The sequence below is a fragment of the Malus domestica genome, chromosome 06 (genome assembly GCF_042453785.1).
Source record: "Malus domestica chromosome 06, GDT2T_hap1".
NCBI classification, from domain to species: Eukaryota; Viridiplantae; Streptophyta; class Magnoliopsida; order Rosales; family Rosaceae; genus Malus; species Malus domestica.
The window spans coordinates 8,839,626-8,854,417 of NC_091666.1; the positions used below are offsets into that span (position 1 = coordinate 8,839,626).

Consider the following 14,792-nt stretch of genomic DNA (forward strand, 5'->3'; position numbering starts at 1 on the left):
TGGCTGATTTAATTAAATTACCCTTGGATATTTTCAAATCTAGCCGTTGAATTTGAATCGATTATTCCAATTGAGGAGCTAGGCCCAAAAAAATGGCTAAGAGGGGGTTACATTTGGCTAGCCTGATGCCCCTTTGGGCAAATAATGGCTTAGTAGGCTCCATAAAATTATAGTCCAGCCTTCGATTGAAGATGAGTTTTTTTGGCAAATCAGGTCATTTTTTAGCTTTGGACCTTTAGCGCTTTCTATTGGAGATGGCCTAAGAGGGGGTTACATTTGACCAGCCTGATGCCTCTTTGGCCAAATAATGGCCTGGTTGGCTCCATAGACTTATAGTCTAACTATCAGTTGGAGATGAGTTTTTCGGCATATCAGGTTATTTTTTAATTTTTAGACCTTTAGCCCTCTCCATTGGACAATGCCTAAAAATGATACCCTATGACACTCTTTGACGCCATTTCTCATTTTCATCCTTTTTTATGAATCTTGGGCATAGATCGGACATACATGAGTGTTTGCACAATGAGGGTACTGGAAATGAGAAGATGACAGAGACAAGGAGGTTGTTTACCTCGTACATGTGTATCGGTTTAGTTTTGCAGGTGTGCAGCTTGGCTCTCTGATTTCTGAGCTTATATTTGCTCCGACAATGGTGAGGAACAACGCATCTGGGTTTTGTTTTTTGGGTTTTGCTATGGTTGCAGAGAAATGAGAGAGAGAGTATCTCGAGTTTTACATATATGAGATGCAGAAGTGAAAAGAGAGGAAGGAAGTCAAGGTGCAACTAGGGTTTGCTTTGGGAGAAAATGAGAGGTTTCTGGAGAAATGAAGGGGAGACGTTTCACGGCTTTAGGGTCAAGCATTGTGATGCATGCATAAGTTCCTTCCAGGTCATGGGTTCGACACCTAGACCAGTTCTCTCACGCTAAATTGAGATGCTTGTAGCTTCCAAATCACGCCTCGCTTAGGCAAGTAATAATTTGCGTTAATCATACTATCTTTGGGTCATTAGTCCAACCGAGGTATTTCCTAAGACACACTAATTCTTTCGAGGTATCTCAAGACTTGGTGTTGAAATGAACCAAGGAAAGCAAAAATATTTCCACCAAGGCCCAAATCCAACTCGACCTAAAAGTCCCCCAACAAATTCTTTTTATTTTTTATTTTTTTGCTGAGAGAACAAAATTTGGTGTTGGGTTAATGTGAAGGACAAGCTTGGAATTAAGTAAGGATATAACGGGGAGAAAAAAATCCATTTTGATTGCCGTAATAACCTGGAATTTAATTCCCACCAAATCGTAGAGAATCCAATTCCTCCAAACTTTGGAGTTGGATTTAATATTTATGTGGGTCCCACCAATTTTTTAATTCCCAACTATTTGGTAAACAATAGAGTATTCCGTAATCGGAATTGAATTTCCCTTTTTTATTCCAATTGCCCTTGCGTAAACATGTCATCAGTTTAATGCACCTTATTAGCTTCATAAGCCTTTTACCACTGCACAACATTCAGATAAACAGCCCATAAATAGGGAGCTAAAAATTATCTCAAAAAATATTATTCCTCCATTTCCAATTATCCACAACACAAAAGCAAAAACATCACACCAAGCAGCAGTATCATTCCATTACTCTTTGGACATTAAATTAGCCATCAAAAACTCATACAAATCAAGACTAAAGGTGTGACTCACCTAATTGGAAACCAAAACAACTGATAAATCTCCCCCCAAAAGAAATCTCTTTAGAGCAACTCCATCGTTGCTAAGGCCCCCCAAGGCTATTGACTATTTAATCCACCCAGTGAATAGTAACTACCCTTAATGAACAATAACTGCATTTTGCATATCCACCCCTACACTGAATAACCCTGACAATAGGCAATAAAATATTAGTATTTTTTTATTTATAAAACAATACAAAATAATTTTATTTGTAATTTCGGATAAGATTTTTAATCGTTCTCCTTACGTCACCTGTCATTATTCGAAAAGACAATTATTGGTGAAGGATTTTTATAAGATTTTTATCCAATGTCGTCGTGCCATGTGTCGTTACCTTTTTAGAATCATTGAGGATAGATTTTCGATAAGTTTTTTAACCAATCACGTCGTGCCACGTGTCACAATCTGTTTGCAATCTTTGAGGATAGATTTCGATCAGATTTTTAACGAATGACGACATGCCACGTGGCATTATCTACAACCTAACCCTTTTTGAATCCTCCATATAATCCACCATCCATTCTCAGAAATCTCACACCAATTTTCTCAAGATCTCTATCATTATTCATAGTTTCTGCTTCCTTCTTACAATGTCTTCTTCTTCAAGAATGATGTGGGAAATTGATTAGCAAGAGGAAGAATTGTTTAACCAATCAGAAAGAATGTTCAATCTTCAGGTGGCCCAAAATGAGATGGAAGAGGATGAGGAGCGTAGAAGGAGAGATGACGAAGCAAAAATGGCCAGAGCCTCACATTCCTGTCGAGTCATCCAAACTGTAGCTCATATCTGCAAGCCCAGCCATTCCACAAACCTTGATAGAAGCAGGCAATGACGAGGTACGAATCTCTTGGACAATTATTTTATCTATAACAGTGCATTCCCTGATACTTACTTTAGACGTCGTTTTAGAATGGAACGACATTTGTTCAACAAAATTATGATTGCTATTTGCAACCATGATTCTTACTTTGTGCAAAAGAATGATGCTTTTGGTGCTATGAGTCTCATGCATGAGCAAAAAATTATTGTTGCCTTGCGGATGCTTGCATATGGAGCATCTACAAACCAAGTGGATAAGATAGTGAGGATGGGGAAATCAACCATTCTTGAGTCCCTAATGAGGTTTTGCAAAGTAATCGAATCTATCTACACCATAGAGTACCTCCGAATACCTACTGAGATAGACTTGCAAAGGCTTCTGAAGAAGGGCGAGATGCGAGGTTTTCCTGGGATGATTGGAAGCATCGACTGTATGCATTGGACCTGGAAAAATTGTTCAAGTGCATGGTAAGGCTCTTATGGGGACAGAAAATGAGAAAAAAAATATCATTTTGGAGGTGGTGGCATCTTTTGATACATGGATTTAGCACACCTTTTTCGGGATTCCAGGAGCTTAAAATGACCTAAATGTCCTTGCCCAATCCCCAGTGTTCAATGGTGTCCTGCAAGGAAAGGCACCAAAAGTCCCATACTGGGTTAACGGACATAAGTACGACGGGCCATACTACCTAGCAGACGACATTTATCCTAGGTGGTCATCGTTTGTCAAAACAGTGCCACGTCCACAAAGTGCAAAGGAAAAACACTTTGCAAGCTGTCAAGAGGGGTGCAGGAAGGATGTGGAGCATTGTTTTGGTATCCTCCAAACTCGCTGGGCAATTGTCAAGGGTGCTACCAAAATGTTTGATTTAGAGTCACTGAGATCCATCATGATGACGTGCATCATTCTTCACAACATGATTGTGGAATATGAGTACGATTATGATGCCGTTAATGAATATGAGCCAAACACAATGAACAATTCCAGAACACAAATATATTGTGCTCATGACGCCACCAAAGAACCCGTGCAACTTGAGCCATTAGAAAGGGATGGACGTTACAAAGAAATGCTCATTCAACGATATATTGCACTTCAAAGGCCATATATGCACAATGTCCGACAAATTGACTTGATAGAACACCAGTGGGAATTGAAACAAGCTCAAGATACTTAAGTTCATTTAGTGTGTTTGTTTTTATTTGGTGTGTTTATTTAATTTAGGACAATCTTTGACAATATTCCAACATTCCCACCAAGTGAATGATTGCTTTTGGTTTTTGGATTTGGCATTATACCAAGATTGTACTTGAAGTGTCTACATAATGCGGGAGAAGAAATAATTATAATCAAAGTAGCTAATGTAAATTTGGGTATAGTACAAACAAATAAATAATATATTATTACCTGATCCGCTAAATTTTCCCCACTTCGAAGATTACTACTAGCTTGTGCCAAGGCGTCTCTCCACATGCTAAACGATTGGCTAAGTATTTTCCAACGACTGGACATCGATTCTTTGGTTCTTTTCCCACCAATTTTCTCAAGATAATTGGTATGAATATGACTCCATATTTCTCGCAACTACATCTCATTACCTATAATCGGATCATGAGTAACTTCAACACAGCTAGTACACAACGCAACATTTTCAATAAGCGTCTAATTTGTACATGCATCATTAGTCATTTTGTTGGAAAAAAAATTGGATTGAAACTTTGAAAGAAAGATAAGAATGTGGTTGAAAGTAGGTGAGAAAATATGAAATTGTGGTGTAAGGTAGAAGATAATGAGAAAGTATTTATAGAAAAGTAAAATCTTTTTTTTTTCAAATTTTTATTCACATAATTAATCTCTGTTGTTGGATTAAAAAAAATTGAATTCCAACACTCCAGATTGTGCCACATGGCACAACGGTAAGATTTTCAAAATTTTAAACTGTTTTTTATTTATTTATTTTTAAAGGCGAATAACGTGAACCGTTGATCTTAGATCCAACAGTTGCAATTAAATAAGGTTTTAAAATTATTATTACCATTGGAAATTCAATGGTATAGAAAAAATTACCATTGAGATCCAACAGATGCGGAGGCGCCACGTGGCCTCCCCAACGGTAACATTTTCAAAACTGCGTCGCGGGCCCCATATCTACATTCTTGTCGGATGATGCGCGCCAACGCACGCTTGAACCCCATGCGCCTGAAGCAAAACAGATACAAAATGTGGCTGACGTCACCTGACGGTAGCCTTGCCATCAGGCTCTCGGGCCGTCTACTCTCGCTAGGCCTCTCCCTCATGCCCCCTTGGGCTCAATCGCCCAGATGGGTTGGACGTAGTTGCTCGGGCTCCTCCCCTTTGTTTTGGGGCCTTGTCGCTGAGGCTACTCCACACGATGGAGTTGCTCTTAAGATTATCAAGGTCCTCGGCCACGCTTACAAGAAGCTTGGAGGTGTGCATCATATAGATAGGAATTGAACAAGTCACAGCTCGAATGAGAGTAGCTTGACTAGCCTGGGACAATAGTTTGCTCTTCCAAGAAGCTAATTTCTTCATAACTTATCAATAGAGCCAGAGGTAGACGAAGTGACCCTCGAATGCACAATTGGCACTCCCAAACAATTACCAAGATCATCAATAAGAGGGAGCCACAAATGGAGCTAATCTTGCTAGCAGTTTCTTTGCCAGTGCTCCGCGAGCAATATACGACAGATTTATCAAAATTCATCGTCTGACCGGAAGCATTACATAACATTTCCATACACCGTTCGATAATTTTAGCTTTCTTAGGAGTAGCCTCAGAAAACAAAATTAGATCATCCGCAAAAAATAAATGAGTCACATTTGGACCCAATTGAGAAGTTTTCTCAGACTTCCACCCTTTTCTTCAAAAAGCAGCAAATGTAAGATGAGACAACTTCTCAATGCATAACACAAACAAATAAGGAAAAAAGGGATCACTTAGATAGTGAGGGAGTAAGCTAAACCTCACAATGGGTTAGTAATAATATGGTTCAAATTCGCCTTTGACGAGAATCCAACCTAAAACCTTTCACTTATAAGTGAAGAAAAATACTATTAAACTGTAGTACTAAGTGACTGCTCCAGGAGATTATTGAACTCCACAATAAACTTCTCATCCAAATTACTAAAAAAAAACATTAGGACCATTGCATAACACCTTCTGAATACCCTCCGACAGTTCTGTCAATTCTTTCAAATGTTTTTTTTTTTATTAAGTGCATTTGGGACCAGTAAAATCCATGCCATAAAAATGTGGTTATTAATACACACAGAAACAAACTTATTTGCAGGTTTCTAAATTAAATACAATATTTGTGAGGGAGTTGGGGGTTTATGAAAGGAGGAAGATGCAAAATTGGGAGATATAAAGGTAAGCAAATATAGATTTAAACATGGTCAAATGAAAATCAAATTCTGTGCTCTTCCTGGGGTATTTGCAGCTCTTCATAATCGTCAACCGTAACCTGGTACACAAGTTTCGTATTTTAGCCAACAGCAACAAAACTTCAGGATTCTGACCGAAAAACAAAAGCAAACTGAAGTGTAGTACCTCATATCGGCTGCCACCATAAGTGTATTCCACGTACAACTGTTTAGGTTCTCCAGGACAGGGATCACAGAATCCCATAATGCCAGACTTCTTTACGCCCTTATGAAGCTGCCAGATTAAATTGATCAACCACAAGTGTTATAGAAACTACTGCAGCTCTAAGAGTTCAGATTTATTCTGGTTACGATAGACCCTGCAAACATGGCACGCCAAGCAGACGCACTTTGGCTGCTCAAGAATGAGAGTCCGTGGTATTTGTGAGCTAGAACATAACCCTCCCTTTCCCCTTAGGTCAACAGGAAAAGTAGAGTTGCCAAACTAAGGTTCCCTCACTTTAAGGTTTGTAAAACTCATTTTCATAGTTGGATTTCACTAATCACTACACATGATAATATGCATTTTCGGAAATGTATAATCAAGCTACATTCCCAGGATGATCTCATGAGCACTTAAAACTTAAGATTATCGAAAGATACTAAAAGCAGAAACAAATTTGTTAAAGAACCAACCTTCAGTTCTCCAGAGTCACTGACAAGGAAATTTAGAGGCAGTTTAACATCAATGACCTGTGAATCATTTGATTCTACTGGTGCATTGCTTTTCTTCAAAGCTTTGAGATTCCCATACAATGCATTTGAAATTACCAGGCCCCCTATTTCTTGCTGCCTATTTTGTTTTCTCGTTGCTACATTCTGTAGTAACTTCTGAGCTTTGTCAGCTGCTGTTCTTGCCTCTCGAACCTGCAGACACAGGGTTTAGAAATTCTTTCAAATTCCACAATGAAAAATGTAAAATATTAAACATAAGGAAATAAAAAAAGAGACAGATATCAGATGTAAAGACTGCAGTGTATTAATTCGGGGAAATAAATTGTAAAACACAGAACTCTGAAGCCTGCATTATGTACACTTAAGCATCCAACTGAAAACCAGGTGCAACAGGTATCTTTCAGCATCTCACCCGACATGACAACAGACACCAAAACTTAATGCTCTAATATTGCTATTTCGCACTTATGGATAATCATACCTGTGCAGAAGTTTTCTCCATATTCTCTAACGCCTTCTTCTTTTCCCTCTTAAGGTAGTAAGGTTTCAAAATGAATCTCTGCAAGCGTACAAAAAGGACACAGAATCAACAGACAACATTAAGATCAAAATTAGAACTTCCAAGTCTCAATCCATCAAATACCGAGTTTTTCACACTACACAAAATAAAAAGTTCTTGCAATGGAACTCTGCATAATAAAAGCAACTAATAATGTAACAAACCTTAGCTGCTAAATCGCAGACATGAAAACACTACATCAATGATCATTAAATAATAAATAAAGGGAGGAGGACAAAAATCTAATATTTTGCCACCAGATGGATCTACATTCAATCTTGCCCTCAGATTTACATAATTAATTTCAAGTTGCAAGGACAAGACCAAATATAAAACTCGTTATATAATGTATGCTCACGGGTCTAAGTATAATTCACACTCTAACGAGTTATGAACAGAACAAGAGCAAGAAACCTCTTCCTGATATACAGTTTGATATTTCAAAATGAACAGAGTTTTCAACTAATATATGACTTTAAAAAGCCTAAATTAATAAAGAACGTTTAAAAGAAATAATGAACAAATCCTGGCAGTAAAAAACTTAGGCTTTGCCAGCATAAGGTAAAGAAGAACAACATATTCAAAACAGATTAGCTAAAATTAAAGAAAATATGTAATAACCTTGAGTACGAAGTACACTGATGTTGGAATTAGAAATGCTCCAGTTGCAAACACAGGATCCAAATGCCTTGATAGCAAAACCTGCATGTAAAGACATCAGCAACAGATCAAAACCTTATAATGCCTAAACCTAGGTGATATTGAAAAATAGAGTTGAATATACTTTATTCCAAAATGATATTAAGAGAGCCATGCATACATGACAAGAAAACATTCCAGAAACACATAAACAGATAGCAACATGTAACCTCCATTTTGTATTTTGCACACTCAATGGCTCTTTAAACACTACACAAGAAGTATTTCTAATCCGCAAGTGAAAGAATGAAAAGGCATAGAAACACATAGAAAACCTCTGAGTAAAGGTCAAATACAGATAAAATTTGCACCCACACTAAAATACATAAAGAGTGAAATAATAAGATAAAGCTTACAGGGATAATTAACTTTTGACCCCCGCGATGCAACTCAAATTTCCAAAAGATACCCTGCAAGGAAGTGTATGAGATGTCAATCACAGTTTAAACATGAACTAACTGAAATACTGTGTAAAAGAAAAATTTATTGTATTTAAATGAACTCTAAACATTAGGCCATTATTAAACAAAATTTAATCTTTTCAAAGCTAGTATGATTAACATCAAGGACTTTATAGGAGGGAATATGGAACTGATGTAATTTTATAATTATCCACTAATTGTTTCACCAGAAACTTTGGGGAAGAATCAAATATCAAACCCAGAAAGATCAATTTCCTGATGAGGCTGTTGAAAAGAATAAAATAAAATAAAACAGATGAACCAAGAACCTGACCAAACCAGCCTGTTCAATACGATCCCTACAACCATAAGACACAAACTTGGTTCCAGATGTATAATCATAGGTCTCCGATAGGTATGCAGTTCAAAGGTTTTTAAAATGTGTCAAAACCGAATGAACCAAGCGCATATCAATTGTCTAATTTTTTGGTACTATGTTTTCTTTTCCCCTAATTCTTGCTTCCCTTGTCAATTCATTGAAATTTCAAACTTGTTCTTTGATGCATGTACCCCCTCTCTCTTGTTTGATAGTCTGACTATCGAAATGTGGACTATATATCTTTATATCTGTGCACAATTATTAAACCATCAACATACTTTTACTTTCTTCACCAACTGCCCAAACATCTTTTCCCTTGCTGACACTTACATTTCCTTCAACTACTTCCTACTTCTCTGTTGTACTTTTATCGTTATTAATTTGCAAAAGATCCCTTGTTCAATTCTGCTTTGATGCCTTTGAAATGTCAACCATTTATTATTAAAACCAATCAACCTCACTCTCCAAATCCATATTCTTTGGCTTGAGTTCAATCAGTTTCTCTAATCCCGTATTCTTTAGCTTGAATTGGATCAGTTTCTCCTCCTGATTTGGTTGATTTCAGGTTCGACGTTCTGAACGTGATAGATCTGTGCTGTTACCCCGGTACGACAATATTCAATTAACTGACCAATCCTAATCGTTGAGCACCATTTACAGGTTGTATGTTTTACTAAATATTCCAAAAATCCTGGAAGATATATTTTCTGTAAGTCCAGGAATATTTAATTTTATCCTAAATGATGGATGGAAACTTCTAGCAGTATTAACCTACCTAAATATTCTATATCTTTTTATAAGAATAAGAGGAAAGGTCTTTAAAAACTCAAGATATCAATTCAAGTTGGTTGTACTCGTTATTTCCTCTATAAACTATAATGATAAAACTTAAATAGCACCAAAAAAATTGGAAAATTAAGAAATGCAACAAAAAGAAAACAAATCCAATGAAGAAAATGGTATCTGGAAAATATATTTCATGAAATAAATGCAGCCTAAAGCTTCTGAAAAATCTATAGATTTTTGTCTGAATCACCTGAATTCCTATTGAATACAACATGCGGACAGTGCTGAACTGAGATAACTTTCTCCCACCACCAATTTCAATCTCAAGGGCAGTGCTGCATCAATAATGTCTAAAGTCAGAAAACGCATAACATGAGCACTTATATTTATCTAAATTAGTGTCGACATTTGGTTGACTACAATATCCTGCTTATATATCAATCCACGTATCTTAGTTGAGTACAAAAGGAGGCACCATATACGAAAAAGTGGTATTATGGAATGTAAACCTTTTTTTAATGAAAAACTGGAATGAAATTGAGTATGAAACAAATACTATAGACGATAAGTCACCATAGCATTTACTGATAATATATCATCAACCAACAAGCATACCTTCCAATTTTTCCTGAAATACGGCCATGAGACTTTGATGAAAAGCGATGATTGTAATGAGCTGATGCCTCAAAAGAATCTATGCCACACTGTCGAAGTTGAAAATAAATTAAGTGAATTACGTACAACTTGTTGAAAAAAACCCACACACTAGACCTTGTTCTTTAATGTAACCAACGGCAATAGACTAAACTAGCAAATATTAGAAAACTTAGAAACATACAAGAATTATACTGGTTCGGCAGAACTTATGCCTACGTCCAGTTGTGATTTCTCTAGAGAAATCATCGCTCCCTTGATTAATAATAGAGATTACAGAACTTTTGCAAACCCTAGAACTAATCTCAAAACTCTTGGCTGTCTGGCTGCTTTCTTTCTCTCTTAAAAAATCAGCCTTGCCGCACCCTATTTATAGACATAGGGTTGGCTTACATGTCCCAAGGCTGATTGAATTCCTATTTCTAAGTGGATTAGGAAATTACACTTATCCAAATCCAAATAGACTTCTAGAAATCCAAACCTAAATTGAATTAGGAAACTGAAATTCTTTCCTAATCCCTCTAGGACAAGAATCGGTATACATCTAGGTTTCCTAAAACAATCCTAAACCAACTAGGACATATTTGACGAGCCAAAATCCTAACACAACTTAAGTTTGATATAATAAAAGAGAGTAAATTATGCTTAACTAAGTCACCAAGTGAGATGAACAATGTAATGTATATCAAGCAATTGAATTCATAAAAACTAAAAGAATGCTCAATGTAAAATTTAGAAGACGACAGGTTGGAGTGCATTATAATCATGAACTTGTAGACCGTTCTACAACTAATAGGGGTAATAACATGCTGTACCTTCAGCTCTCCAGCAGCAGACAATTTCTCTTGTTTCTTTCGCCAACCTACTGACACAGCTGATTCTGAGCCTAAAGAGAGGTGTATCTGTCAAGGAGAAGGTGAAACCCCCCGGAGCCAATGAAAAAATAACAATATTAGCCATTCACAAATAAGTCAATACAAAATCAGATGTTTACTCTTTTTTTATTCTCCTTAATAAGTGACATTTTACCTAGATCAATTTATATTTTTACTTCTATCAGGGTTCATAACTTATTTGACCTTTCTTCATCTTTTCCTTCCAAAAAATACACGTCCCTACTGATAGAATAAATTACATTACAAACATAGTGATAGTAATGTATCCAACGCATTCATGACTTCAAGCATTTTCCAACATTTCTCTAATTAGTCATGCATGACATGTTATTGGTGATGTTACCAAATACAATAAAAGCACAACAGTACCTGAAAACATAAAATAAATCAAATGAGTCAACTAGAACAAGAAATGCACATACATTTCCACTTGCAGTTTCAGATAGTTGTCGTGTCCAACTGTTGGTGAGATTCAGTGAACCATCTTTCAAAGAAAGTGAAAGTCCAGATGTGGCAGTTAAATGCGATGATAAGTTACTGGAAAAAAGAGACAATGAAGATTATAAAGAGGAAACACAATGTGCTGAAAAGAAAATTCAAAGTGACTCGAGCAAAATAAGCTCACCGAGTTGTCTGCAGCCCAATAAGTGACCGTAACCCAGCTGAACCTATGAACTCTATAGAAGAAACGGAAGACATCTGATGTCCAAATACAACTGTAGCGGCTCCACCGCCAGCATTCCCATTAACTGCCAAATTTCCACCAATTGAAAGGGTGTTGTGCTTTGATATCTGAGACTGAACTGAACTTGTCATAGCCATCCTGACATTTATTTATAAGAAATCAGTTTCCGAGAAAACAATAGACACTATGAAGCAGAAAAACCAAAGCATACAACTGTATTGAACATCATGCCTTTAAGATATCAAGGATCAATGTGATTTTGATAGGGTTCTAAGAACGTAACCGTGTGGGAAAGACAGTGATATCTTAATAAGACGAGGGAAAAAATTGCAAGCCTACAAAAAGTGGTCGAGATATATAAAATGCAACTAGAAGTAACAGGCAGACACTCAAATTTGAACTACATAATAAAATGACATTCAAATTAAAATTAAAATTTCTCCATGGGCATCAAAAGGCTTACTAGCGAAAGAAATGATTACATTCAAGATGATCTATTGAATAAAGGTCGTACCCAGTGCACAAGGCTCCCGCTTTACGCAGGGTCTGGGAGAGGTGAATGTCGGCTAGCCTTACCCCCATTTATGGAGAGGCTGCTCCCAAGTCTCGAACCCGAGACCTACCGCTCATGGACGAAGGCACTTGCCATCGCACCAAGTGTGACCTCTAAGATGATCTATTGAATGATGGGAGAAAAAGATAATAAAGAGACTGGAACTGAGCCGTACCCTCTCATAATGCCATGGCCATGTAAAAAGTGTGGTAAAGACATATTGGCCAATATTGTACCAGAAGGTCGGAAATGTGCTGCGACCTTCTCTTGTTCCTTCATTTTCCGCAACCTCTCCAGTTCTTCCTTTAACTCTTCTGCTTTATTCAGTTTTGTCCCAAGTTCCAAACCAGAAGCCAACCCTTCCATCCCATAAATGTCATATATCTTCCTTTTATTCTCATCTGACAATATCTCATACGCTTGGCATATCCGCTGAAAGTTTTCTGTAGCGGTCTCCTTCATCTGAAAACAAACATTCAACGACATCACTAATCAGTTACCACTTTCCACGAAACTAAATTCGACTGCCAACATTGTTGAAGACGTGCAAACAAGTCTAACATTTCGGGTTGCTAATCCTAAGACAGTTGAATGAACTTCAAAACTTTAACACTTTCGGTTTGATTGCATTAAAAGATTACAACAGAAACATCTCATTAGATTTCAACCTTAAGCAACAAACACCAAACATTACAATCAAACACCAACGCAGCATTTCAATAACTAAATCGACACCGCCGAAGACAAATTAAACATAAATTAGCAATTGGGTATCAATCCAATAAGCAAAAGATTCAAACTTTAGTATTTACAAACCAAATTAAAAAAACTAAATAAATTTACATGAGGAGCTTGGTATTTATCAGGGTGATAGACTTGGGCCCACTGCCGGTAAGCTTTTCTGATTTCCTCATCGGAGGCTTCCGGTGAGATGTGAAGCAGCGCGTACAGTTCTCTGTTGGGCGGTCCTTCTTCCGCTTCCATCATCTCTCTACTTTCTCTGTACTTTTGGCTCTAGGGTTTTGCAGAGAGTGGCAATTTTTTGGGTTCGGAAGGTGACTTCAGAGGATGACCGTGGCAGTTACATTTAGGGGTTTAGGGGTTTCTACCATTGACAGACGGGGCGTGGGGTACACCGTACTACACAATGACGCTGTTTTTTCGATATCCTTGACGTGCACCCAATTTTAACTTCTTTTCTCTCTTTCACCAATATTTGTGGGCCGGGTTGGGATGTTCAAAACCCATGAAAGCCCATTGGGCTTAAACCTACGGGAAGGCCAATATTGGCAAAATACGAAGGGCCCATTTGATGGATTGGATGTGATTGGCCCTTAGGAATAAGATTGGATTGGCATCGATGATTTACATAACCCATGTGTGCGGTTGGGTTCCATAACTCATCATATTTTTCCTTATTTCGAATTTGTAGCCAATCCAGTTCGTATTATAATTTTTTTCACCAAATATTAGCTGGGTTGCAAATTCAATTTAATTGGAAATAATTCATCCCATTCTGCTTACCAAAGGGCCGAAAAGTTCGGATGTACGTATGATGTACCACTTCTGTACTCTCAAATAGAGATAGGTTTGTCTCACGTGCATGGGTTGGGGTTACCTCTAGGCTCTATCCAGTCTATTAGGCCTATGGCCATCTTCAACAATGGAAGATTAGAAGTGTGGAGGATTATGTTTTAGTCCTTCAAAGTATTATTTTCAGTTTTTATCACAAATGATAGAACTGGCAAAAATACTTACATGTATTTATTGCAATCACCATTTGATAGTTAGATATCATTCATGTGAATATATGTATAAATATATGTAAGTATTCTAGCCAAATCCGAAATATCTGAAATTGACTCGCCTCTTTAAAATGCTCACTTAGTTAGAAAATCAATCAATTTCGTCTATGAATATGGTTACTGCAAATCAATACGGTCATTTCGTTAAAATTCTGTCAAAACTTATGTTAATGTGTAGTCTTGGTTATAAATTTTTTTATCCCTAACAATTTTAGAGTTATGTACTAATAGTATATTGTATTTTGATAGAGAATAAAGAGATAAGAAGCCCACAAGGGTTCCACAAAAAACGTTGTTGAGTAGGATATAAGTGACCAAATAACTCTTTTGCTGAAGATGGCGTTAGAATTCGAATTGTCGGCGTAGTTAGCATCCATGTTACACGAGCGCACGCACACACACTAAATGCTCTAGAATTTGTAATTAGTGATGAATTTAAGGTGGTATGTTCTTACTAATTTGATAAGTGCTACTCTTCATTGCCACTGCAGTCAAACATCTACAGCTTCAACCTTTTAACATAAGAATAAGATGATTAATTCTTCGTCTTATTTTTGTTTAAGATTGTGACCTGCATGTGTGAAAACATATATATTATATCTAACATGTTATGAGTATTGTGACAAAGGAAAATATTTGAAAGGCTCGCAAACATTTCAATTTCTGCATTGCTGCCCCAAGAATTGATCACATCATCTCCAACACATTATG

General features: G+C 37.0%; 2 protein-coding genes across 2 annotated transcripts; one reads left to right on the plus strand and one right to left on the minus strand.

The window, feature by feature from the left end:
• The first annotated feature begins 2,635 nt into the window (after positions 1-2,635).
• On the plus strand, positions 2,636-3,722 carry LOC139196780 (protein ALP1-like). The gene is made up of 2 exons (XM_070823122.1): positions 2,636-2,975; positions 3,154-3,722. Exons 1-2 carry the CDS (start codon positions 2,636-2,638, stop codon positions 3,720-3,722), a joined length of 909 nt encoding a protein of 302 aa, XP_070679223.1.
• Positions 3,723-5,753: 2,031 nt separating this feature from the next.
• On the minus strand, positions 5,754-13,445 carry LOC103437087 (chaperone protein dnaJ 13). The gene is made up of 13 exons (XM_029104558.2): positions 13,120-13,445; positions 12,452-12,738; positions 11,664-11,861; positions 11,461-11,575; positions 10,958-11,044; positions 10,104-10,192; positions 9,739-9,823; positions 8,279-8,332; positions 7,845-7,925; positions 7,146-7,223; positions 6,626-6,856; positions 6,117-6,224; positions 5,754-6,030 (listed from the first exon to the last, which is right to left on the minus strand). Exons 1-13 carry the CDS (start codon positions 13,261-13,263, stop codon positions 5,974-5,976), a joined length of 1,614 nt encoding a protein of 537 aa, XP_028960391.2. The 5' UTR covers positions 13,264-13,445; the 3' UTR covers positions 5,754-5,973.
• Between the last annotated feature and the right edge of the window lie 1,347 nt (positions 13,446-14,792).

Excerpts from the sequence above, each read along its gene's own strand:
- LOC139196780 (XM_070823122.1), top strand. The coding sequence starts at position 2,636 with ATGGAACGACATTTGTTCAACAAAATTATGATTGCTATTTGCAACCAT. Across the intron at positions 2,976-3,153 it reads GATGATTGGAAGCATCGACT|TGTTCAATGGTGTCCTGCAA; the intron begins GTATGCATTGGA and ends CCCAATCCCCAG.
- LOC103437087 (XM_029104558.2), bottom strand. The coding sequence starts at position 13,263 with ATGATGGAAGCGGAAGAAGGACCGCCCAACAGAGAACTGTACGCGCTG. Across the intron at positions 8,333-9,738 it reads TGTATTCAATAGGAATTCAG|GGTATCTTTTGGAAATTTGA; the intron begins GTGATTCAGACA and ends ACTTCCTTGCAG. Across the intron at positions 7,224-7,844 it reads CAGTGTACTTCGTACTCAAG|AGATTCATTTTGAAACCTTA; the intron begins GTTATTACATAT and ends GTACGCTTGCAG.